Source organism: Notamacropus eugenii, chromosome 5 (assembly GCF_028372415.1).
Source record: "Notamacropus eugenii isolate mMacEug1 chromosome 5, mMacEug1.pri_v2, whole genome shotgun sequence".
NCBI lineage: Eukaryota > Metazoa > Chordata > Mammalia > Diprotodontia > Macropodidae > Notamacropus > Notamacropus eugenii.
This window is the reverse complement of record NC_092876.1, coordinates 186,154,532-186,179,652: the sequence shown is the minus strand read 5'-3', so window position 1 is coordinate 186,179,652 and position 25,121 is coordinate 186,154,532. Positions and strand designations below refer to the sequence as shown.

At 40.1% G+C, this 25,121-nt stretch overlaps 1 protein-coding gene across 1 annotated transcript in view; it reads right to left on the bottom strand.

The window, feature by feature from the left end:
* Positions 1–24,914, bottom strand: part of LOC140507773 (potassium-transporting ATPase alpha chain 2-like) — a 69,952-nt gene extending 45,038 nt beyond the window's left edge. The window contains 13 exon segments of the mRNA XM_072615699.1: positions 260–452; positions 2,334–2,437; positions 2,440–2,463; positions 4,723–4,841; positions 5,020–5,214; positions 6,097–6,364; positions 6,664–6,742; positions 7,032–7,220; positions 8,414–8,526; positions 9,094–9,298; positions 11,635–11,694; positions 13,062–13,208; positions 24,798–24,914. Coding sequence (XP_072471800.1) covers positions 260–452; positions 2,334–2,437; positions 2,440–2,463; positions 4,723–4,841; positions 5,020–5,214; positions 6,097–6,364; positions 6,664–6,742; positions 7,032–7,220; positions 8,414–8,526; positions 9,094–9,298; positions 11,635–11,694; positions 13,062–13,208; positions 24,798–24,914 — 1,813 coding nt within the window.
* Positions 24,915–25,121: the final 207 nt, after the last annotated feature.

Genomic DNA, 25,121 nt, shown 5'->3' with positions numbered 1-25,121 from the left:
ACTATTCATTCAAGGATCCATGAGTTCATTGATAGTTTCTGCATTAGGGAATGGGGGACCATTAATAAAATCAGGGGTCCTTGAAGCATTTTTATGAATGTTTAAGTATGCTTTTCCTTTCCCCACACAAATTCCAATGTCCTTTAGAAACACATACTCCATCAATTCATTTCCTTACCTTGTTATTACCTTCCACGGTTTTTAATAAACTTGTCCATTTTCTCAACTTAAATCTTTTAAGTATTAGTGGCCAACTCACCCAGCACTCTCTCTCCTAGGCCTCCCAGCTCCCTGTATGCAGTTTGGAAGGCCTTTGCAGTGCTTTCATCCAGAGGTTGCTCCTGACCATTGATCATGATGGTGCTGCATTTCTCCAGGATCCTCTCAGGGGCTCCTTTCATTACCAAGAGGAAGTATTTGTCCTTGAGGTCATCTGTCTCATGGATGGAGAGCTGGGAGAAAGGAATTAAGTGAATGTGTTCAATGGGGCATATCAGTGTTGCTGTCACTTCTAAGAGGGCTGAAGCGCCTCTCCACAACTAGCCACACAGAAGAAGGAAAATCATGTCTTACTCTTTGTATGCTTGACTTCCCTGCAGTAAAAACAGGAGGCATATAGATGCCCTTGGTATGTACTGAAGCCTCCTCCATTGAAGGGATCAAGGAGCTAGAGCAGGAGGGACCTCAGACACCATATGGTTCAGACTCCTCATTTTATAGATGAAAGACCTGAAGTCTAGTGAGGTTAAATGACTTGCCTCACTTGGACCATTTGGGAAGTAAATGGCAGAGGTAAGATTTAAATCCAAGAATTCTCCATCCATTCCCAGCATTCCTTCTATTGTGATTTGCTATTCAAAAGCCATGGTGATCTCAAAGATCCCCAGGGTGACTTCCCTTAGAAAAGGAGACTGTAACTTGGCCCCAACCTAAAGTTGTAGCCTGGGCTTTCATATGAGATATCAATAGATTCAGACTGAAGCAGTGCCTCTCTCTAAAGAGGAAGAGAGGTCCTTTTAGTTGGTGGCACAAATGCCACTGAATGTCATTCCCAGGGTAGGATTATCTACTGCAGGTTTCACAGCAGCAGGAATCATCTTCTTCTGTGATCCCTTTCCCTCTTCCAGGTTTCAGAGTGTTATGACATTTTGAGGCTAGAGAGAGAGCCTGGGAAGTAGGCCCATAGTCTCAACATTAGGGCTGGACACAGTTTCTTGATGGTATAAAGAACTGAGACCAACAAATTTTCCCTCTACTTCTTTCCATCTGTGAAATGTTCTGGGCACCCATTGGTCTCTTTGTGTTTCAGCAGGGCCTCTTAAACATTAACCAAATTACAGGGTTCTGTCAAGAGAGATGACCTTTAAGACACGAAAAGTAATTTCAGGGCCCCAAGAGACTTAAATTCCATTAGTTTTTAGTATAGTTACATTCACCTGGGACTCTTTCTTTCTTGTCACCCACTATCAATGAAGACAATCTTACATATAGGCACTCTCCGGGACAGGGCACCAGGAGAATGGTACCAACATGATAACCATCAAAACTTCATTTATTAAGCTGTATTTTAGGAGATTGGAGAAAAAGTATATGTCTGTGTGAGGGGAGGACTGTTGTTGTTCAGTCATTTCAGCTGACTCTTCATGACCCCATTTATGGTTTTCTTGGCAAAGATATTGGAGTGGTTTGGCATTTCCTCCTCTACCACATTTTGCAGATGAGGCAAAGAGGGCCAAGTGACTTGCCCAAGGTCACACAGCTAGTAAGTGTCTGAGGCCAGATTTGAACTCAGGAAGATGAGTCTTCCTGACTCTAGGACAGGTACTTTACAGCACCACTTAGCTGCCTAGGGGTGGGCTAGGTGTGGGTGGATAAGGGAATTCTTACTTTAAGGCTCAATTCCACTTTGCTCCAGACTGAGCAAAAAAGCCCCCAGTGGAATTTTTAACATTAACTACTCATACCACCAGGTAACTCAACACTTTGGGTTCTGAAGAGTGACTTCATATTAGTGAAAGAACCCACAGATCCCCAGCTCATAGAATAAGTGCGCAGAATGGAATGAAATCTAGAAAGTTCCTATTTTTCCCACATACAGTCGAGAAGGGCAACAAAAACCTAGGTCACAAGTCCCTCAGCCCCAGATAAGACAGTGGTCAGGCATGGACCCACCTCCTAGCTTCTTCTCCAGATTCATCCTCCTTTCCCTACTGTGCTTCTGGGAAAACAACAGCCCAAAGTAGCCGCTCTATAGCTATAAAGTCATTTCTAATTGCAGGTAAGAATATCCCTGGGTTAAGAAATAAGATCCCTGGTCATGAGGAAAAAGCTACGTGGACTTTGTTGATGGAGTTAAAAGGGATTTCAGTCACTTTTCTGTTTCTTTTTCTTTTTTTTTTTTTAATCATATCACCAATAATGACTTCTGAGAACTTTTGGCAGTTTCTGAGGCATCTCCCATCACTATTTTCCAGAGATTAAAAAGAAAAATACAAAAAGCAAGGGTAAATCAGATCAAATTTTAACTAGTCTGGCTGTTCCATGGTATTTAAGATTAATCCATAGGTATTTATGGAATGGCTGGCCTCGACTTAAGTGTTGGCTGTAATTAAGGGGGATTGTGTTGTACAGAATTAAATAGAGTTGTCCAATGGTGGGGATTTGTTTTATGAAGTTTGATTTCAGGCAAAGGGCTGCACATGAGGACCCAGAGGGCCACAGGTTCCTCGCGCCAGTATAGACAGTAGATAAGTTTGTGGAAAGGTTGAGATCACTAATTGTAAAAGTAGTTAGGGTAGGACAGTTTTCTTTCATGGCTATGCCTAGGAACATCAAAAAGTATAAATGGAGACACAGAAAAAAGGCAAAAATATAAATGCATCATGAAGAAAAAACAAGTGTGGGATATTGTCAATTGAGAAGAGTAATTACACCTAGAAAATTAATTAAACCTAGAAAATAGGGGAGAAACCAGTTTGAATAGGGTCGAGTGTTACAAGAGACTTGAAAACTAAGCAGAATTTAGAAAATGTAATAGACTAATGAGCCACTGAAGAGAACAGAAGAGCAGGATAAAAATTATTTAATGAGAGTAAGTCTGTCAGTAGCACATAGGAAGTATTAGAACAGCAAGAAAGGTCTAGCAGCCTAGTCAGGTGAATGTTACAGCAGTCAAGATAAAAGGTGATGAGAGCAGAACCCAAGAAGTTACAGGTTTGTGACATTGTAAAGGGGAAAAGAGTATTCAGAGTCACCCTGTGCCTATAGGAAATGAGGAAGAGATTCAAAGAAAACGCCAAACTTTGGCTTTGGACAACAGATAGAATGTGGCATTGATTGCGGCTAAAGGAATGGATGAATGAACTGAAAGAGAAAGAAGCACAAAACCCTGGGGACTAAGGTTTGGAAAAATATCCATAGTTAGGGACAGAAAAGGTGAAAGCAGAGTGGGAGAAGAACAGGAAAAACCAAGGCAGCTTCAATGCTGCAATTCTGCTGAGAAGGGAAGAGACAATGCTAGCACATCTCTGTTAAGAGCTCCAACAGCTACACCTTGGATGAGAAAAATTCTTTAATTGATCTGATTACACAATACCTTTATAAGTAATTGTATTGGCATAGGCAATTCCCTTCTATCAACGCATAGCAGTATCTGTTCTATAACTGAGAGTCTAGAAAGTTACCTAGGGCATTCCGTTCAATTTAGGGTCTTCTATTTCTGAATGATCTAAGAGAGAACATCTTCCTTATTACACCTTCTTTGATACACAAAAGGCAAGTAAATAAAATATATCATATATTTATATACACACACATATATCATATCATATATACGTTTATGACTCATCATTCTTTTGCTCAAGAAGTTTCATTAGATCTCTGTTGCATCCTAGGATCAAACACAAACTCTCCTATTTGTCATTTGAAGTTCTTCATAATCTGGCTCTGTAACCTACCTATCCTTTCTACTACTTACTCATTACTACTCTTGAGCTGTCACAGTAGCCAAATTGGAGCACTTCCTGCTCCCCATAAGCAGCATTCTGTCTCCCATGTTCTTGCCTCTGCACAGATCATCTGTCTTGTATGCTGACACACACTTTCTTCTCAACTCTGCCTTTTGTTACTCTTGGCTCCCTGCAATTTTTAGCGCAAGTGCAACTCATAAGAGACATTTCCCTCTCCCCCCACCTGCTAGTGCTCCTCACTCATACTTTGGGCATGTAATTTTCTTCCAGTAGAATGTGAGCTCCTTAAGGCCAGAGACTATGTATGTCTGGTTGCATTAGTGCCTTACAAACAGTAAGTGCTTAATAAATGCTGAATTCAATGGCTTAGATGAGTTGGGTCTTGGAGGAACACATAGGACTAATTTAAATAGTTTCAGTACTAGGGAATAAGATCACAAAATTTCCTTCAGCATGGTGATGGATTTAGTAGGAACCACAATGAACTTCAGCCTTGTTCAAACTACAACACACTACCTGAAGTCAGTATTCTGAGACCTCCTCCACTTTTTTCCCATGACTCTACAAAGCAAAGCAGAATGAAGTCAAGGTACTATTTTGTTACTTGGCTACATGACACATTGGCAATTCAAACTTGCTCTTATGTATACTAATTTTTCCCATCTCATTAAGTGGCAACACAGCAGAAGGGGATGGAAGACAGCAAGATGACCTGGAGATTGACTTTGATGTCACACCCAGATGAGCAGAAGACCTACCTTCATGATAGGAACACTTTCCTGTCCTGGTGTAAACTCACCTTGGCTACACAGTGTCACAATCTTGGATAAGGAGGCCCAAGTTGCAAAACTTTGGTCAAAGACCAGGTTTGGAAAGCAAGGGAAACAATGATGTAGCACATAGAAGACTGCTGTGAGAGAGCAGAGTGAAGTCTATACACCACAGGGTCCAAGCAGATCTCAGGAACAGCCTGCTCACCCTATCAGGGTTGGCATGAACTTCCTATGCTCAGTCCCATATCCATGGGATTTCTTCCAAAGCCTCACCTTTCTGATCTTCACTTTTATCAGCCTGATACACTTGGTTGTCAAACCATAGATAGGCCACAGTCATTCTGTTTTGGATTAGGGACCCCGTCTTGTCAGAGCAGATGATGGAGGTGGAGCCCAGAGTTTCCACTGCTTCCAGGTTCTTCACCAGACAGTTCTTCTTGGCCATTCGTCTTGCTGTCAGGGACAGATTCACCTGGAAATGAAAGAAGGAAAGATGTAAACCCCAGTGAGTCAAAATGATAGGAGACTTTTGCTTAACCATTTCTATAGAGAACACATTTTGACCTATCTTTTACGAATGACCATGGCTCAATTATTTGTAGCTAGATAAATATGGGGATAACAGTTATAGTATTTTTATGGAAATATTGGGTGTTTTATTGGTTAAACAAGGTTAAGAAACTTATTTTTAAAGAAACAAAATCCTAATTGTGATTGTTTCCTCTTTTGAATAAAGTGATCCATAATGACGAGGTACAAAGGAAAGGTTATCAAATCTGTACCATGTGGATGAAAATCATCATTTGATCTTGGGTCAACTTGAGTAACTCTGTCCTTCTCCAGAAAGATTGTAAGGGAGCTGTGCCCAAGTGGACATCCCAAAGCATTCATCTCATGCTTTGAATCTTCAAGGAGATATCATGTATCTTCTTGAATACATTCTAGGGTTCATTATCTTCTACACATCAGTTTATAGCTCAGGTTCAGATAGGAGATCAACGCAGAGACTGCTTTATAATTTGAAGTTCATTCTTTGGATTTCTCTCTTTGCTTTCAGGCAAGACTAGAGTAGATAAACTTATGCATAAGGTTACTTACAGATCTCCTAAAAAGGAAGATTTGTATGTTATGGTCTTGGATTTTAATTTTGAAACTATCTTAAGTAACCCTATTTGTTCCTCCAACACTCAACCTATTTAAGTCATTCAGGTATTGCCTCCAAAAGGGGAAAGTATTCTACTTTAAAACACTGAAATAGCTTGCAATATACCAGTTCATGTTGGGGATTGAATATTCTATGAGTTCAGGAGTTTAAGAATCCAGTCAGAGAGCACAGATCACATCATGGACTTATAGTGACAGCAGCCACTAGACTCTCTGGTACGCTGCCCAAAATGATGCCAATGAGGAAGATGACAGCATCTAGGACCTGGTATTTTGTGCATATTGCAATGGTGAAGAACACCATGCCAAGAGAAACAGCTACCTCTGCTACAATATGGACAAAGTGCTCAATTTCAATGGCACTTGGTGTCTTCTCATGGCCAACAGATGAAGTCAGTAAGGCAATTCTTCCAATGATGGTTTGGTCACCTGTATTGATGACCACTCCAGTTGCTGTTCCTGGATGGAAAGTATATGGATGATGTTCCAGAAGGTCTTGCCTGTAAGGGGTACAGACTGCTTGGGCTTTTGTCTTCATCTTCTGGCCTGACGTGACTGCCAGGAAGGCATTGCCCTGATGTGAAGAACTGCATATTATTAGATCAAGTGTTGGCATATTGGGTATAGCTACTTGTTTTTGGTTTTCCTTAGGAAAAAAATCTTGTATGAAGTAGAGAGGAAGACGAAGAGGTAAAGACTGAGTAGAAGAGCCTTTAATTTTGATGGAATGTTTACTCTATATTTTCCACTAGACCTACCTTCCAAGCAGGTTGTAAAGTAAAAGCCAACATTCTTTGTTTCTAAGGGATTCTCGTGGGTAAGATCACAAGAACGAGACTGAGATGAATTATGTACCTGTGAATAAATTCAATCAATTCAACAAACATACATTAACTACCTACTATATGCAAAAAAAAAAAAAAAAAGAATCTTTACCTTGAAGGGTTTTCCTTTCTACTAAGTGGGGGAAGGGTGAAAGAAAAAATATGTACATATAAAGTAAACAAATTTTATACTAAATAATACAAAGTAATTTTCTTAAGACATATTTGAGAAAGGTCTAGAATTGGGCACTGTATTGTCCATTTGGTTTAATCAAGGACTATTGGAGGGGACTGTAGGTTACAGATCTGGGACCAGATCCAATCATCATTGAAGGGAACTCTGCAATATTGCTTAGCTTACGTCCCTGTGAGGACAGGATCCTGGTATCAGCAGGAATCTGGTCTCCACCTTTAATCTCTACAATATCTCCTACAACCAGCTGCTCTGCAGGGACCTCCCTCTTTTCTCCATTTCTGATGAGAAATGCTCTCTGGGAAATCAAAATGAAAAAGAAACTTCACACCCTGACATGGCATCTTTTTTATCTACCCTAGGTCTGGATGCTCAATATCAGAGGATATTGCAGCTTTAGCTATTGCAAAACTAACAAGTAGCATTTAAATAATGCTCTAAGACCTGCAAAGTGCTTTACCATATTATCTCATTTGACCCTCACAACAACCCTAAGAGGTAGCTGCTAGTATTATTTATCAGATGAGGAAACTGAGGCCAAGAGAGGTTAAATGACTTTCCCAGGGTCACCAACTAGTTTTTGAGGCAGGATTTGAACTCAGGTTTTCTTGGTTCCAAGTCCAAAGCTCTATGTCACTTGGCTGTAAGTAGAGCAGTCAGTTTTTTCTCTTGGGCCCTGAAGACCTCTAAATGCCACAGGGCACAGGAAGACCAGAAAACATTAATAAAGATTTGGGGTGGATTGTAGACTTGACAGAGAGAGAGAGAGGACAGCTGCCTGCAGAAATTCATGCTAGCTATAGAGCCTAGGAAGAATGTTAGATTGAACAGTGAAAAAAGTTAAAATTCAGGATCTTAGATTTAGAACTGTAAGGAATCTTACAGCTCTTCAGTTGTGACAACAAATTCAAAACTCTTTTATTACCAAGTTGAGAACACAGAGCCCCAGGGAAAATTCAGTGGCTGTGCTAAGATCATGTAACCAGGAAGTATCCGAGGTAGCCAAGTCTTCCTGATTCCAAGTCCAGTGCCCTATCCTTAATGTCTTCTGTCTTTATGTGATATATCGTAATTGTACCAGTGATTAGCTGGATTCTTCCCTTCTTTATGCAAAAGAGGGATCTCACTCCCTTTTCTGTTCTCTAATTAAGGCTGGCACAGTTCCTTTGGCCATCATGCAGGAAAAACTGCCATAAGAAGACCATTCTATGCAATGGGAAGGGCATTAGGTTAAGCCATTCTGCCAGCATTCTGGTGGCAACATTAATGTAAGCAGACAAAGAATCAGAGAGAGGAAAGGAGTAGAATGAGGACACAGATATGGTCACTCTGTCCTAATAAAAAAATCATTAAAAATAATTTTTTCAAATTTCTCAGGAGGCACTTTATGAGTGAATGAAGAACAAACCAGGCAGAACTATATTCACATTTATAATTAGCAATAAGTGGTGTTTGCCAGGACACAGGTCAAGGGAGTTTTGAGCTGCTTACCTGCAGAATCATCTTAGTGATGCTGGCAATGATGTTGGTGCTTTTTGCCTATTGGTAATAAGTAAACATCCCGGTGAGGATGACCACCAGGATGAGTACAACACCTAAAAAGAACTTCAAGAACAGAAAATGGTACCTATGTCAGAGTAGCTGTACTCAAAAAGAACCAGGTGCCTCAGAGAGTGAGAATCTCAACCTGCAAGCAGGTTAGATGCCCAAGTATTTGCTACATAGATCAATAGGAAATCATTTCATACATTCTTGGCTGCCAGGCCCTATGAATCTCCTAAAGGCTTCCCTGAATGCTTCACTTATTAAATTAAGAAATGAGGAAGTAGGCCTTGAGAGGATGAGGTTAGAGCCCAAGCATATTGATACAGGACCTTTATTCCTTAGGAATCCATGATCCTTTCCTCTTTCATCTCTGTGGCATAGAAACAGCAGCCCTCAGTACATCTCTACCCTTACCTCCTATCTTATAGATGTAGCAACTGCAGCCTGCAGAAGTCTAGCAACATGACCCCACTCAAGTGTGATTCCATGGCAGAATCAGGAATGCATTCCCTGTTTCCCTGACTGTCAGCCCAGGACTGGCTATGAGAAGCATTAGCTTCTGGTATCCCTTCTATGACAGAGAAGCCAATGATAAAAACCATGGCAGGAAGCCTTTTAGGTACTTATATTATCCATGGAAGCATACTTGTCCTTTGGAAACTCAATCAGATATGCAATGAAACACAGGACAGTTCCTTCCCACAAAAGACTGGAGAATCCACCCACCATTTGTTTGAGGAATTTGATGATTTCTGGAGTTTCTTTGGGTAGAGTAAGGACATTGGGGCCATCCTGAGCCAAGATCTCTGAAGCTCTTGTGCTAGTGAGACCCTGCAAAGAGAAAGCCAGGAAAAATAGGTGTTCAAGAATGACTAGACATTCTTAGCCTTGTGGATGTAGAACTCTAGGGGGTGGGTTTTTTTTAAATTTCATTTTTGTTGGGGGTTGGAGGGATACCTGTATTTGGAGTGAAAATCCTGACTTTGTGAAGCTCCTAGGTATCATAACTTTTCCTTTTGAATTTCTATTTTTTTCAGAGCAAGAGAAAGACCAATTTAGATCTCCCAAAGAGCTATCTTACATGCCTAAATAAAAAGGAGGAATATCTTTTCTTGGTTTAAGAGTGAGGATTTATAGAGATTAAGACAAAATAGTTGTAGCCCTGGAGTCAGAAGATCTGGATTCAAATCTTGCCTCTGAAACCATCTTGTGACATCGAACTAATCTTCCTGGTCCTCAGTCTTCTCTTTTATAAAATTAACACATTGGGCTAGAAATCCTTAGAATTTTTTTTCTAAGTTTAGATCTATGATCTTTCAATGATAACCATGGTTAAAATCAAAAGAGTTCTTGTTTAGAAAAAAATCTTATGTAATCTCTGAATAATAGATGTTGCCAGTCCTTTTCTCTGTCCACCCTAGGTAGGGTATTACTTAGCTCTGAAATCCCCTCAATCCTTCAAGACCTTGCACACATTTCACCTACTCTGTGAAGCATTGCCTTGTCACATAACTTCATGTGAACTCTAGGAAATTTGTTTCTGTCATAGCCTATCTGAACAACTTTAATTGTACCACAGTTGTACTCAATGTATCTGTCTCGCATTATATTTATTTGTGTACACGGTAGCCATCTCCTCCGCCTTACTAGGATGCAAACACTCTGAGCGTTGGAATTATATTTTATTCACCTTTAAATCTCCTTCTACACCTAAGAGAGCTGTTTAACAAATGTCTATTGAGTAATCAACTCAATACTATCTAACTGGAATGCTTGCTCAGGAGCAAGAATGCATATGGTGGCCCAAAGGGCTATAAAAATGTGCATACCCTTTGACCCAGCAATATCACTTCTAGGATGTATACCAGTAAGATCATAAAAATAGGAAAAGGACCCACATGTACAAAAATATTTATAGCAGTTCTCTTTGTGGTGGCCAAGAACTGAAAATTGAGGTGATGCCCATCAATTGGGGAATGGCTGAACAAGTTGTGGTATATGAATGTAATGGAATGCTGTTGTGCTATAAGAAATGATGAAAAGACGGACTTTAGAAAAACTTGGAAAAACTTGTATGAACTGATGCTGAGTGAAGTAAGCAGAACCAGGAGAACATGGTACATAGTAACTATTAACAGTGTGTGATGACTGACTTTGACAGAATTAGCCCATCTCAGCAATACAAGGAGCTAAAACAATTCCAGGGGACTCATGATGGAAAATGCCATCCACATCCACAGAGAAAGAACTATGGAGCTGGAATGAAGATTGAAGCAGCCCATTTTCTTTTTTGCTTTTTTTTTCTTTCTCATGCTTCTATTCATTATAATTCCTCTGTGCAACATGACTAATGTGAAAATATGTTTAATGAGAATGTATACATACAGCCTATACCAGATTGAATGACAACTTGGAGAGAGAGAAGGGAGGGAGGGGGAGAAAATTGAAAACTTTAAGTGAATGTTGAAAACTAAAATTAAATTAAATAAAAGAATGTACACAGTGCTTAAAACAAACAAACAAACCCCAAAACCTAAAACCTGCCTCATGTTAGACATTGTTTGTTATCAAGTTCTATGCTATGAGATCCACCATAGAAAGTAGTATTTTTTGTGGAAGAAAAATCTGGACCTGGTTGTTCTCATCTTTTAGTCAGTTATACGTGGCATAACCACTTTGAAATTTTAAAATCCATGAGACAAGAAAGTTGCTTGGTGCAGAGCTTAGGGACCAATCCACTGAAAGGATTCCCAGCCAGCTGTTCCATGGTACTATATTATACTTATTAATGGGCTACTGTTCTAATCAAGCTGGGAGAACTCACATCCTTCTTTCTTCTCATAAACCCCCAGAAACACAAGGACATGAATAACCCTTGTTTAAGCAATTGAGATAAAGTTCAGTCCTTAACTAGAGACATTACATCCTTCCCATCATTCAAAGGATCCCTTCCAAAGTTACTGATGACTAAGTGTGTGTCCCAGTCAAGGGACATCAGAGAAAACCAGGCAACCTTTCTTATCAAGGAGCTAAACAAATCCACTAGCTTTACTTTAAGTTGCTACAATGAATTACTGACACTAAAGGTGTTTCCCACCTTTCCTCACCCCCTAAGAGATGGAGAAGCAAGTTCTTGATGTTGGCCCTTCATCCTCTCACTGACTTACTTGGATGATGTTTATTCCATACTTCCCTTCTAATTCCTTAGTCCTGAGTTTGTGGTCATCCTAAAATTCAAGAGGAAAAAGAGAGAACCCTGTGAATAAGAAGTTGCTTAAATTAAGTGACTATTTCTTACTAATCATTGGAACAACGGGACAAAGCTGGATTCAGGCCACAGAATCCCAGAACAGGAAAGGACCCTAAAGTCATGGATGACCTAGGTTGCTTCAGATATATAATGGCTGTGTAATTTGATTTTAGGCTGAATCAGTCACCCTCTCTTTGCCTCAGGCATCTTAAAGTTTAAAGTTCACTAGAGAATCACCTGCAAAGATTAGAAGTATTTCCATACTGGGAATTCTCTACCCCAAGATTTAAGTATACCCTTCCTCAGTCAGTAGAATTTGTTCCTATTTACACAAACAAGAGTAGTGAATTAGTGGCTTGCCCAATTAGATCAAAACTAAGGGGTCAATGACCTTTCTATTAAGGATAATGCAGTCTTTGAATTCTGCCCTATAGTGTCTACATGAGGACTAAGGAAACCTTCTAGTAAAGATGGCCTCTGGGCAAAGATTTTATCAGCCTAATTTTAACATGGAACAAATTTAACACTAGCCAACATTAACAGCTACCATTTATACAGCCTGTGTTATGTGTTTATTATGTTATTATGTTGCATATAATAACTGTGTTAAATACTATACAATTATCTCATTTGATCCATACAACAATCCTGGAAGTTGGAGCTATTATCCTCATTTTGCTGTTGAGGAAACTGAGGCAGTTTAAGTGACTTACTCACCATAGTCACAGAGCTAGTGAATTTCTATGGTTATGTTTGAATTCAAGTCTTCCTTATTCCAGGCCTAGCACTATATCCCACTGCCTCATTCAGCTAATCAAGTACATTTTTAAAAAAATAAATTAATTTTTTAAATTACTGAGGTGTATTTTTTGCAGGGGTGGGGGGAATCAATGGGGATTATGTGATTTGCCAGGTTTACACAGTTAGTGTCTTGAGATCACATATGAACTCAGGTTTTCCTGCCTTCAGAGCTCATTTTCTGTCTACTGAACCAATCTGAGGTTCATTTTTTAAGAAACCTCAGACAATGGATTTTTTTTTTTTTTTGCAAGAAGTATCTATAAGTGGCAGATGAAAGCAGGCCTTGGGTCCTCTGAACAACATAGCATAATTATTTGGGAAAGCATTGGATTTTATTTACAGTCTGGATAGGTATTTGCATCCTGATTCTACTAATTAATAACAGTATGATACGCTCTTTGACTCAGTTTCCTCATCTGCAAAATGGACTAGATAGTTAAAAATTTCAACTCTAAGCTATCTGTTCCCTTGGCCAAGCAAAAGTGGCATGAAAAAAAGTAGAAGAAACCTAGCCAAGATACTTCCAGTCACATCAGGACTGACCAGATCAAAGTCTTTCTTGAGTTCTTTCTGCTGGTCCTTCTTGTGAATTCTCAAATATTCCTTCAACTTTCCTTTGCCATCACCCTTGTCTGATGTTACAATGTCTTTTGTTCCATTGACTTCAGTAGAGTAAATTTCTGATTTTTCCTGAAATGGGAAGAAAGAATAAGTATCAGTTGAAAATTGGTCTTTTGTCAAGCTGGAGTCTTTGAGGTCAAGGTGACAGGTCTGTAAAAATCTCTTCTGACTCCCCTCCCTCTCATTTCCACAACCATAAAGAGAGAGCAAGATAAGTGGAGTAGGGACCATATCTGGAGTATGGATGGAAAAATAATCTTCCCCTTCCCTTAGCCCCAGAGACTGCTTTCCTTTTCTTCTTAGGGAAAGAGCTTAGGATTCCTTTGCTACTCCTTAATAAAAGCACTGGACCAACACACACAGACAGGCTAAGCAAAACTTCTTTTAAATGGATGATTGGGTTCCCAAGTTTGGGCGTGGTGATTCAGTCTCAGAATAACCAGAAGGAAGACATTCTAATGAAGGGAAAGGGAACAAGCATCTTTTAAGTGCCTACTAAGTGTCATGCACTCTGCAAAAGTCCATTAAGTACTATCTCATTTGATCAAGAAGCCTCAGATTCCTGTTACTTTCCTTTTGCTAAAAAAAAAAAAATCCTAGACTAGAAGCCAAGACTTCACTTGCCCTCCTGCTCTCCTCATTTTAAATCTAAAACTAGTCTTTAATTTTCACCTACTCATATAAGGTGAAGGAGTACGTCCACTTTTTGGAGAAAAGGGACCTAGGTCTGAATGACAATGAGCTAAAGAAGTTAAAGAGAAGGCAGCTCCCGAAGACCATGATTCCACCCTTCTCTTTTAGTTCTTCCCCACTGTCAAGTTCCAAGATAAATGTATTCTTTCCTCCTCCCTACAACAGATCTAGGCTCAGATATTCACACTCAGCCTGAATTTTTATAAATTTTGTAGACAGTTGAATTGTCAAAATTGATGTGAGAATAGGTCTCCACCTCTGAAGAAACTAACAAGATATAAGGACAGAAGGATTCTAATGAACAGCTTTCAAACCCTTATTCCTTGCTTTTTCTACTCTGTAGAAACCCTTCAAACCCCATTTTTTCCCTTCTTTTCCCAGCCCCTGGGACCTGTCAAGTCTTTCCAAGCAAAGGCAGACAATGTCCTTAAGGTGGGGGGGGTAAGGGTTTGAGGATCAGTAGATCACAGCACACACCTTGCCCATTAGCAACAAAGGCTGTGAGGAGGTTCCACCGAGGTGAAGTGGAGTCTTGCTCAGAGAGAGAGGTGGAGGATTCAAGGAATTGAGCCCCAAGCCAAAGAACTCAGGAGTCCAAAGATCAGGTCACAGGAGCTTACAGGTTTAGGTAGGGCAGTTATCAGGTTCTAGAAGCAAGCACCTGCTCTCCTCCTTTTAAATCTATACCTGGGACCCTCCCACTCTCACTTCTAAGGGCTGGTTCAAACTAGTCTCTGCCTTCTTTAGGGAGGTGGGGAAATAAATACCACAAGTACGTAAATCCCTTGGGCTAGGAATGCAGAATCTAACGCAGACTCAAGGGCTTCTAGGGCCTGGGAAGGAGTTCTCCTTCAAACTAGTCTTTAATTTTCACCTACTCATATAAGCAAATAATAGCACAACACCATTCTCCAGCCTTAATTTAAGCAATATTTATAGTGTAACTGAGAAGGGCAATGGTTTTGGGGTAGGGGTTGACTGTCTATGAGATACTCCGACATGAGTCACATTTTCTTGTTCATTCAATGGCCAATAAGTCCCTAGAGAAATAGGCAGCTCTAATTGACATCTTTCAGTTATTTGTGTTTTAATAAATTTCTTCTTCTCTCTCTGCTGCCTGTATCTGTTATAAAAATAAGCCCCTAAGTGGCACATTTAGGCATAAAGAAATCCCTTTTGAATATAGTGGCATTAAAATTTCTATTGGCATGCATACCCATCCTTTCATTGGTATCTTCATTTGGAATCTAAGTGTTGTGAAAGGTCTCATTTCTCAAATATGTAGGAGATTGATACAAATTTATAAAAAATAAGAGCCATTCCTCAGTTGATAAATGGTTAAAGGATGTGAACAGGCAGTTTTAAGAAAGATAAATCAAAACTATCAATAATCACATGAAAATGCTCTAAATCACTATAGATTAGAGAAATGCAAATTCTGAGAGACTACTTCATACCTATCATTTTGGCTAATATGACAGAAAAGGAAAATGAGAAATGCTGGAAAGGATATGGTAAAATTGGGGCACTAATGCACTGTTGGTAGAGTTGTGAACTAGTACAACCATTCTGGAGAACAATTTGGAATTATGCCTAAAGGGCTCTAAAACTATGCATACCCTGTGACCCAACAATACCACCACTAGGTCTGTGGCCCAAAGAGATCAAAGAAAAGGGAAAAAATCTTTTTTGTACGGAAATATTTATAGCAGCTTTTTTTTTTTGTGATGACTAAGAATTGGAAATTAAGGGGATGCCCACCAATGGGTGAATGGCTAAACAAGTTGTTATATTATGATTGTGATGGAATACTATTATTCTATAAGCAATGATTCTCAGTAATAATTGTGGAACAGAGAAACTAATGTCACTGAACTCAGATTTATTTGATGAAATGGAAAGAGAGTTCACAGACTTTAATACCTTTAAAAACTGAGCATGGGAGAATGTGCTTAGTCATTCCCTTTCTCATTAATTTTAGAAAAGAGTTTCTGCCTAACTAGATGTATAGGTTTCCACCATCTATTCCTATCCTCCTTCTGGTACCACAGGTCCCTTTGGGTGACATTTGACCTGAACTGTTCTAGGGATCCAAGTTCAGTCACCACTGTGGTGACCGTGTGCCCAATTCTCAGGTGTCCCAGAAGAGTGTGTGTATATGTAGACATGTCTCAAGGAGAATAAGTGGTATCCTCTTCCAGGCTCATGCTCTGATATTAAAAATCTCTCTACCTTACCTTCTGGGTATTCCACAATGCCCTCTACCACGAGAGATAATGAGCCATCTAAATTTCCCTATGAGCATCACTTTGATTTGCCTTTGTAATATTTCTCAATGTGTCCTCTTTTCTCCCCTGACCCTGCCATTACCCAGTCATTTTCTCATCACCTCATGCCTGGACTATTGTAATAACCAACTGGTTTTTCTTTTTGCCACATGAGTTTCTCCCACTCTAGCCTATCCTCCACTCAGCTGTCAAAGTGATCTTCCTAAAGATCAGATTTGATCATGTCATCTGTATAGAGATTCCCTGTCACCTTCAGGATGAAATCTAAAAATCTGTCTTTCAAGTTGTTTACAACCTAGCATTCCTTCATCATCTTTCCAGTCTTCCTATACCTTACACACCCTCATGTATTCTTGAATCCAATGACCCTGATCTCTTTGTACAAAATACTCTATCTCTAGACTCCAGGCTTTTTGACTGACTTTGCCACAAACCAGGTATGCTCTTCCTCCTCATCTTGACTTCTTGTCTTCTCTGGGCTCTTTCAAGTCTCAACTGAAATCTCACCTTCTACAGGAAGTCTTTTCCTGTCCCTCTGAATTTTAATGCCTTTCCTCTGCTGATTATTTCTAGTTTACCCTTGACATACAATGTTGACATATTATATTGATGTACAATATAGATGAATTTCTCTGGACAACCAAATTTTGACATAATTTTCCATAAGCCCTCATGACTAACAGTGTCAAAGGCCTTGGTCAGATCTACAAACGTTGTATGCAGACCTCTGTTCTGCTCCTGGCATTTCTCCTGGAGTTGTCAGCAAATACCATATCAACTGTTCCTTGGCCCCTTCTGAAGCCACACTGGCTCTCAGGTAGATCACCATCTTCCAGGTGAAGGATCAGCCTATTAAGGAGGCCTCTAGCAAGAATTTTGCCAATAATGCCTAAGAGAGAGATCCCCCTGTGATTGTTGTAGGACAATCTATTCCCTTTACCTTTATAGAGATGAACAAGAGAGGTATCCTTAAAATCCTAGGGGATAACCTCCTCTTGCCATATAACCTGGAAAATTTCAGTCAGCTTTTGTATGAGCAATGGTCCCCCTACCTTATAAATCTCAGCTGGAATAGAATCACTACCAGGTGTTTTGCCACAAGAAAAGAGCCTAATGGCCCTCAAAACCTCTTCTTCAGTTGGAAGTTTAGCTAAGGAGGGATTGACTTCAAGCTGAGGTAAACAGTGAATGGCCTCAGCATTGATTGATGATGGTCTGTTGAGAATACTATGGAAGTGTTCAGTCCATCTCTCTAGGATCATGTTCTTATCACTAATCAATGTGGCTCCATCAGCACTGAGTAGTTGTGATGCACCCTAGGTTTTTGGTCCATAAATAGCTTTCAGGGAATCATAAAAGCCCTTTGGATTGCTACTGCCATCATAAAACTGAATTTCATTTGCCTTCTTACTAAGCCAGGAATATTGCATGTCAATTTCATGATGGCACGTTTGCTTGTGTTCTGGATAATGGACAATGTTCTTGCGCCTTCCCAGTCACCAAAGGAGTTATACAGGGATGTGTGCTTGCTCTCATGCTTTTTAGCATGATGTTTTCAGCCATGCTGTCAAATGCTTTCAATGAAGTTGAGCATGGAGTCAAGGTCATCTTACTTATGGTAAGTTCTTCAACTTGAAAAGGCTACAAGTCAAGGCAAAGTGGAGAGAGTGTTGGTACATGATTTTCTGTTTGCAGGTGATTGTGCACTCAATGCAGCCTCTGAAGCTGAGATGCAACAAAGTATGGAACAACTCTCTGCTGCCTGTGCTAATTTTGACCTAATAATAAACACCAAGAAAACACAGGCACTCCATCAGCCACCACCACACCATCCATATGTGGAACCATTGGTTACAACAAATGGAGAAGTTTTGAATGCTGTGGATAAGTTCACTTACCCTGGTAGTTCACTTTCCAGGGATGTACACATTGACAATGAGGTTGATGCATGCATTGCCAGAGCTAGCTCAGTGTTTGGGAGGCTCTGAAGAAAAGGTATTAGGAGAGGTTTTGGGAGAGAAGAGGTATTAGACTGACTACCAAACTGAAGGTCTACAGAGCTGTTGTGCTGATCCCATTGTTGTATGCCTGTGAAACATGGACGGTCTACCAGCCCTATGCCAGGAAACTGAATCACTTTCATTTGAACTGTCTTCGGAAGATGCTGAAGATCACCTGGCAGGATAAGGTACCAGACACTAAAGTCCTTGCTCAAGCTGAACTGCCAAGTATTCAAACTATGCTTCAGAGATCACAACTCCGATGGACTGGCCACGTTGTTTGAATGCAAAATGTACACTTGTCAAAAAGACTATTTTATGGAGAACTCACACGGGGCAGGCGATCACAGAGTGGACAGAATAAGCAATACAAGGACACTCTCAAGGTCTGTCTCAAGAACTTTGGATTTGACTGTGCAACATGGGAGACCCTGGCACAGGACCACTTAGCATGGTGTGCCCATATCAGAAAGGGTGCTGTGCTCTATGAGCAAAGCAGAATTGAGACAGCACAAAGTAAATGTAGGATGCCCAAATTTGTAGTATCCATCTCAAATATTCACATGGACTATCTGTGCCCAAATTCACACATTTACGCACACTAGTATCTGTGGTAAAGCATTCCGAGCTTGTATTGGTCTGACCAGCTACAGCTGGGCACACTGAAATTTCACTTTATCATGGTGATGTCATCTTGGTCCTCTTTGAAAACGAACAACAACCAGGCATTTCTAATTTACCCTTATAGCTTGTTTTTACATAGTTATTTATGTGCTTTGCCTTTCATTAATTTGTGAGAGCACTGAGGGCAGGGACTACGTTTTACATATGTTTATATACTGAGCAGTTAACTCAAGGTGTGGTATATAGCTGATGCTTAATAAATGTCACTATCACTGACCCTGTTTTAGCCTCAGTTTCCTCATCTGGAAATGGGCTATTTTGAGTACTGAGGAAACTAAGCAAAGTGCTTTGCAAACCTTACACGGCGGTATAAATGTTAATTATTATTGGGCAAGGTCAGGTAGGTGGTGCAGTGGCTAGAGTGAAAGTTCAGAAGACTTACCAACCTTATCCAACCTCAGATACTTACTAGCTGTGTGACCCTGGACAAGTCATTTAACCCTGTTTGCCTCAGTTTCCTAATCTCTAAAATGAGCTGGAGAAGGAAATGGCAAACCACTCCAATATCTTTGTCCAGAAAACCCCAAATGGGGTCACAAAAAGTTGGATACGACTGAACAACAAAGGTGGCCCAGGGGAGAGAGCCCTAAATTCAGAGTGAGGAAGCTGGGTGATCCTGGGCAAGTACTTAACCTCTAACTCAATTTCCTCATTTATAAAATGGAGATAATAATAGCACCTGCTTCCCAGGATTTTGGGAAAGGCCAAATGAGATAGCTTATGCAGAGTTATCTTGCAAACCTTACATACTATCTGGTTCTTTTAATATTTCCTGGCTACTAAGGCAGCGCTTGACCTGTCTGTAAACTAAGTGTTTATTTCCCCTCAATGACTGACCCACTCTTCTGGTGACATGTGAGTACTGAGCATCATAGAATTAGAGTTAGAAGGCATCCCAGAGGTCATCTAGTACAACACCTCCCCTCTGCTTTTCGATTTCTTCCCCTCCTTTTCTTTTTTTCAGTCAAGTTAAGTAAACAAGCAACTACTAAGCACCTACCATATGCCAGGCCTTGTGCTAAACTGTCATAAACAACCATTGATTTCCTCTCCCTCCCACACCGCCCCCAATCTGAATGGAAAAAAAACACAACCAACTCTTTATTTTAAATATAAAGAAATTAAAGCCCAAGTTCACACAGATAATTAGTGATACAGCTGGTATTTTAATCTATCGTTTGCCTCCAAATCCAGTGCTCTTTTCAATAATATCATGCGGCATCATAGTTTCAATGCTTACCAAAATAATTAACTTTGTTGGATTGCATAAAATATGGGGGTGACATCACATCATAAACCGTAGATTATAGACCTGGAAGGGATTTTAGAGGTTCTCTAAAGTCCTCCTTTTACAGCTCAATGATCATTTTTTAAGCACCAACTAAATACTAAATAATAAATGCTAAATACTGGGATATAGAAAAGATGCATAAGAGTCCCTGCCCTCAGGGAGATTACAAACTAGTGGGAGAGACAACATGCAAATACGTACAGAGCAAGCTGGATAAATAGGAAGTAATTAACAGAGAGAAGACATTGGAATTAAGAGGAATTGGCAAAGGCTTCCCATAGAAGGTGGGGTTTTCTTTGGGACTTAAAGGAAGCCAGGGAAGGGGCAACTAGGTGGCACAGTGGATAGAGTGCTGGCTCTGGATTCAGGAGGATCTGAGTTCAAATTCAGCCTCAGACACTTACTAGCTGTGTGACCCTGGACAAGTCACTTAACCCTTATTGCCTCTTAAAAATAAATTATTAAAGGAAGCCAGGGAGATCAGTAATTGGATAGGAAGAAAGAGAGCATTCCAGGCACAGGGGACAACCAGAGAAAATGCCCAAAGCCTAGAGGTAGAATGACTTAAACCTGGATTAGTCAGGAGGTCATTGTCATTGGATCAAAGTGTACTTTGGGGGTAAGGTGTAAGAAAACAGGAAAGGGCTAGTTTATAAATTCTAAAGAGTATTTTGTATCTGATATTGGAAGCAATAGGCCACTGGAATTTATTGAGGTGGAGTGGCATGACATAATTGGACCTGCATTTTAGGAAAATCATTTTAGTGGCTGAATGGAGGATTCTAATTTCCTTTTGGTATCACCCTTTATATCTATATCATGTACCCATTTTGACCTCATCTTGGTATATGGTGTAAGATTGTGCCATATTGTTTTCCAGTTTTTCTATCAGTTTTGGTCAAATAGTGAATTCTTATCCTAGAGGCTGGAGTCCTTCGGTTTATCAAACATTAGGTTAGTATGGTCATTTACTACCGTGTCTTGTGTATCTAATCTAGTTTGCTAATCCACCACTTTATTTCTTAGTCAGTACCAGATACTTTTGATGGTTACTGTTGGTAATCATTTAATATAAACTTTGGACTTTAATAAGGGCCAGAGCCTGATTAAGAAGAGCCTGGATCTAATAGCCTCTGAAGTAAACTCAGAGAATGCCTTTTGCTATGTCAACAAAGCAGATAGGGCTGATAGCATCCCTTAGGAGACCTTTAACCCAAGATACTATCCTGAATAATGGAATGTTTGCTATATCTTAATATTTTGTGGACATATACTATGTTAGAGCCTGTTAATGGTAAAGAGAACACAGACATTCTTGAGTCATAATTTCAATTGAAACTTTGTCAAACTCTGTTATCTTACAATTAAGAAATTCCTTTCTAATGGTCTAGTTAATCACTCATGAAGACCATAAGTCTGAAGGATATAGACCACCTTGGATTGTCCTAAAACTGGTCAATTTTGTTTGAGGTAATCAGAAATTTTCATTTCTGGTTCCATGATCATGTACCGTTAACTTAAGGGAATAATTAGGATAATAATAACCTTTATAATTAAGAACAAAAGTGTATGCATTTAGCCTGGTACCTTTTCTTTAACCAAACTTTCAGCTCAACACTGTTCTGTAAAACAGTTTGAGATCTGGTATTGTTAGGCCACCTTCCTTTGCATTTCTCATTAATTCCCTTGGTACTCTTAGCCTTTTGTTACCAGATGAGTTTTGCTGTTATTTTTTTCTAGCTATTTCAAATAATTTTTGGTAGTGTGATTGGTATGGTACTGAATAAGTGAATTGTTAAGATTAGTCCAGGTGGAGATGTTGGAGTTCAGGGGTGCTGGGGGACCCCAAAATACTGACACCTGGGTCCTACTCGAATGAATTCGACTCAAGCCTTCTTAAAGCCAAAGAAAAACAAAGTTTATTAAAGATTAGGCCATATTGGGTTGACTCTTAAGGAGCCGAAGCATTTGTAACCATTTGTATGCACAAGCGGACCAGATAGAATCTCAGCTAGACAGAGTCAGAGCTGGATTCAATCTGAGAGCCTTCAAGGAGGAGAGATGGAATTTATATACAGAAAGTCCATAGGAAAGATCTAGAGGTAGTCTAGTGGTCTGGGAGGAGGGTCTAAGGAAGATCTTGATGGGACTGGGGTAACTAGTGATGTAATCCAAGGTGGGAAACAGCTGGAAGCAATTGGGAGGTATCAGACAGTGGAAGGCCAGGCTAGGCCAAGGGCAACAGATTTGAGTATGAAAGGCCAGATTAAGTGGGAGGATTCAAGGAGAATTCTAGGAGGTCCCAAGAGTCTGTACCCCATCAGAGAGGCATCAGCAAAGTAGGTGTATATCTGTGAATGTGGACTTGATACTATCTGAAATCTGTATTGGTCTGACATTTCCTGGTTTTGACTATTAGACTTTTCCTTTTGAACACCTCTGCCCTGGAGTTTGACATTTTACTGAGGCTAATACGCTGACCACTTAAAGATGGGGGGAAAAATGCCTTGGAAAAACGTTTTTTCTCTGATCTCATTGGTACCATGGCCTAACGTTCTGGTGACATTTCAAGAGACTTCTAAGTTCCTTGAGGGAAGTCAATCAGTCAGTGAACAAGTATTTACTAAGCCCTTACTATATACTAAACAGCTAGGTGGTACAATGGATAAAGCACCAGGCCTGGAGTCAAGAAAATCAGAGTTTATAATCCTGCCTCAGACACTTACTAATTGTGTGACCCTGGGCAAGTCATTTAACCCTGTTTGCCTCACTTTCCTCATCTGTAGAATGAGCTGCAGAAGGAATCGACAAACCACTCCAGTATCTTTGCCAAGAAAACCCCAAATGGGGTCACAGAGAGTCGGACACAACTGAAATGACTGAACAACAACAAATATACCAGGCACTAGGCTATGCGTGGGGGTACAAAGAAAAGCAAAAACAAAGTCCTTGTCTTCCAGGAGCTCAAATTCTTATGGAGAGACAACATGAAAACAGCTAAAGATATGCAAAATATATAAGGGTAAATAGGAGGGAGTCTCAAGAGTGACAGTAATGCAGTAGTGAAGGGGTGTGGGATATACTGTTCCAATTTTTTTTTTTGTCTTTGTATTTCCCAGCGCCTAGCATAGTGTACAAAGTATATAGTAGGAGGTCCTGAAATAAGCCGATTCTAAAGCAGAGATTATGGTAGAACCCTAGGATCAAAGGGTGATAAATTTAGAACTCATATTTTAGTCTAACCCCTCATTTAACAAATGAGGAAACTGAGACCAGTTTAAATAGCTCTACCCAAGTCAATACTGGCACTAGAGTTATTGTCAGCAATTGAATCTAATTCTTCTGCCTTCAAATCCAGTCACCTTTTCTCTGTACTGCAAACTGCTTTGGTGGAGCTAAGCCAGCTTCCATCAGTTTTTAGGGATGTATTTTCATGTAAAATTTTCATAGCAAAAAAAATCTAGGAAGGCTCTGAATGGGGAACTAAGGAGATTTGATCAAAACTGCCAGAAAATTCCTCTAATCCTGCCTCAAATTTCTCCCCACTCTTGTTATTCTTCACAAATTAATTTTCCTAAAGCACAGATGTGACCATGCTACCATCTCCACCTCCCACTTAGTGAATTCCGGTTGCTCCCTATGATGGGGTACAGGCTCTATGAACCCCCTGGAGCTCTTCTTGAATCTTCCCACTTGATCTGGCATTCATCTGAGGCCATAAATCTTTCATTATCACTCGGTCCCAATTGCCTCTGGCTACTTCCCATCCCTGATCTCATCAAAATAGCCTTAACCTAACCTAGCCCTCTGCCTCTGAATCACCTCTGGCTGTTTCTTACCCTTGATCCCATCAAAATCCCAGTCTCTTGGTTCTGACCTCTAGTCTCCCCAGTTCCATCAAGATCCTTCTTAGACTCTTCCTCAAGACCCTTCCCAAACCCCTCCTCCCCATCACCCCAGACTACTTGGCCACCCCTAGATCCCTCCAACAATCTTTCTGTATATAAACTCCATCCTGCCTCTGTGAAGGTGCTCAGATTCTATCTGGCCTGCTTGTCAATACAAGTGTCACAAATGGTGAGGTGTCTTAAGAGTCAACCCAATATGACAGATTTTTAATAAACTTTGTTTTACTTTGGCTGAAAGAAGGTTTGAGTTGAATTCATTTGGGCAGGACCTGGGGTATTGGTATTTTGGGGTCCCAAGCATCCCAAACCTCAACACCTATCATTTCTAGGATCAAATATAAAATAAACTGTCATTCAAAGCTCTCCATGATGTGATCCATTCCTGCCTTTCAAGTTTTCTTGCATTCTACTCCCCCTTTCCCAGCTTTAAGCCTTCAACCTAAGGAAACTGCCCCCTTGCTATTCCTTGCAGCAGACTCTTCTCATCTTTGGGCATTTTCACTGTGTAGTCTCCAAACCTACTCTTTCCTGTACTTCTTTCAAATCCCAGCTAAAATCCTAGTTTTTAAAAGAATCTTTCCTAATCCCTCTAAATGTTAGAGCCTTGCTAATCCCTTAATGCTAGAGCTTTCCCTCATTTGATAATCTCTACTTTATATTGTTTGTGAGATTGGGGCTGTTTTTATCTCCCCATTTTACCAAGAGGAAATCCAGGTTGAGAGAAATTAAGTGGCTTGCCTAGGGTCACACTGCTAGTAATTGCCTAAGGCAGGATCAGACTCCAGTAGTCCTACCTCCAGGTCCAGCACACTCTCCACTGGTCCATCTATATAAATATGATGCACAGATTTTTCTAGTCTTTGTAACTGCGACCCATTTCTTTCATCCCCAAAACCATAATTATCAAACATTTTTCTTCTATTTTAAATAATTCTATCCACATAAGGAAATTTCATTAGGCTTGTCAGGGAGAGACCATACATTTCTAATATCATATGTAAAATTACTCATTAATTATGAAATCCCTAGCTAGCTCTTATGAAAACTGTGTGCAAATTCCTTTCCTCCTCCCTTTGCCCTTTTTACTGGCAGGAGAGCAATCTTGTTCACCTGCCACC